Source organism: Hippopotamus amphibius, chromosome 3 (assembly GCF_030028045.1).
Source record: "Hippopotamus amphibius kiboko isolate mHipAmp2 chromosome 3, mHipAmp2.hap2, whole genome shotgun sequence".
Classification (NCBI taxonomy): domain Eukaryota; kingdom Metazoa; phylum Chordata; class Mammalia; order Artiodactyla; family Hippopotamidae; genus Hippopotamus; species Hippopotamus amphibius.
In genome coordinates, this window is record NC_080188.1 from 161,653,747 (window position 1) to 161,654,577 (window position 831).

Here is an 831-nt window from a genome sequence, read left to right on the forward strand (position 1 = left end):
AATGCCAATTTACAGTAACTCTCAATAGACTTCTACACGAAAGCCTAAAATTTGCTACAGTACAGGTAAGAACTAACAGGATTCTTCCATATGCTCAGACTTTGTTTACTAAATGATACTGTCATAAAATCCGAAAAGAAATCTTAATGGGTCCTTCCAAAGCTGCATAATTTTCCAAATGATTTTCCTTTGGTTGCAGAACATGTTCATTCCTTCAATCCTTTTTTAGTTGTTTAGCTTTTGCAATATTTTCTTGATGTTTTTGTTTCTTCTCTTGGTCCTTTTTCCTGGCCTCAATCATCTTGGCCAATTTCCAAGACAGTGTAGCACTAGCTAGAAACAATGGCGATAGGGCCAAAATAACTGTTGTAAGGAAGCCATATGGGTCCTTTGCAGCCCATTCCGCAACATACGCAGCCCAAGCCTTTATATCAAACATCTTTGTAGAGGCCTTATACTGGAGTAGTGATCTTTAATTTTGTCCTGGGATTATTAGCCAATCACAATTTCAGGTGACCCTCTGTGGGTTGTCTTCTTCTTTAGCTCTACCATACACTTATGAGAGATGGCTTAAATTCTGTATACTCCAGGCCAGAAGGCTGCAGCTTGCTTTTTTTTTTTTTTTTAATTTTTTTATTTTATTTTTTAATTTTTTTTGGGGGGGTACACCAGGTTCAATCATCTGTTTTTATACACATATCCCCTGCAACTTGCTTTTTAAACTCAATATTATATTTTAAGATTTACCCATGTTTATACCTCTAATTCTGGTTCGTTCATTTTTCAACACTGTACAGCATTCCAAATACAAGTCACAATTTATTAGTCTTT

At 35.6% G+C, this 831-nt stretch overlaps 1 protein-coding gene across 1 annotated transcript; it reads right to left on the minus strand.

Annotated features, from left to right (window-relative positions):
* Positions 1-214: 214 nt before the first annotated feature.
* Positions 215-439, minus strand: LOC130847952 (small integral membrane protein 15-like). Its single transcript, XM_057725727.1, has one exon. It carries the CDS (start codon positions 437-439, stop codon positions 215-217), a length of 225 nt encoding a protein of 74 aa, XP_057581710.1.
* Between the last annotated feature and the right edge of the window lie 392 nt (positions 440-831).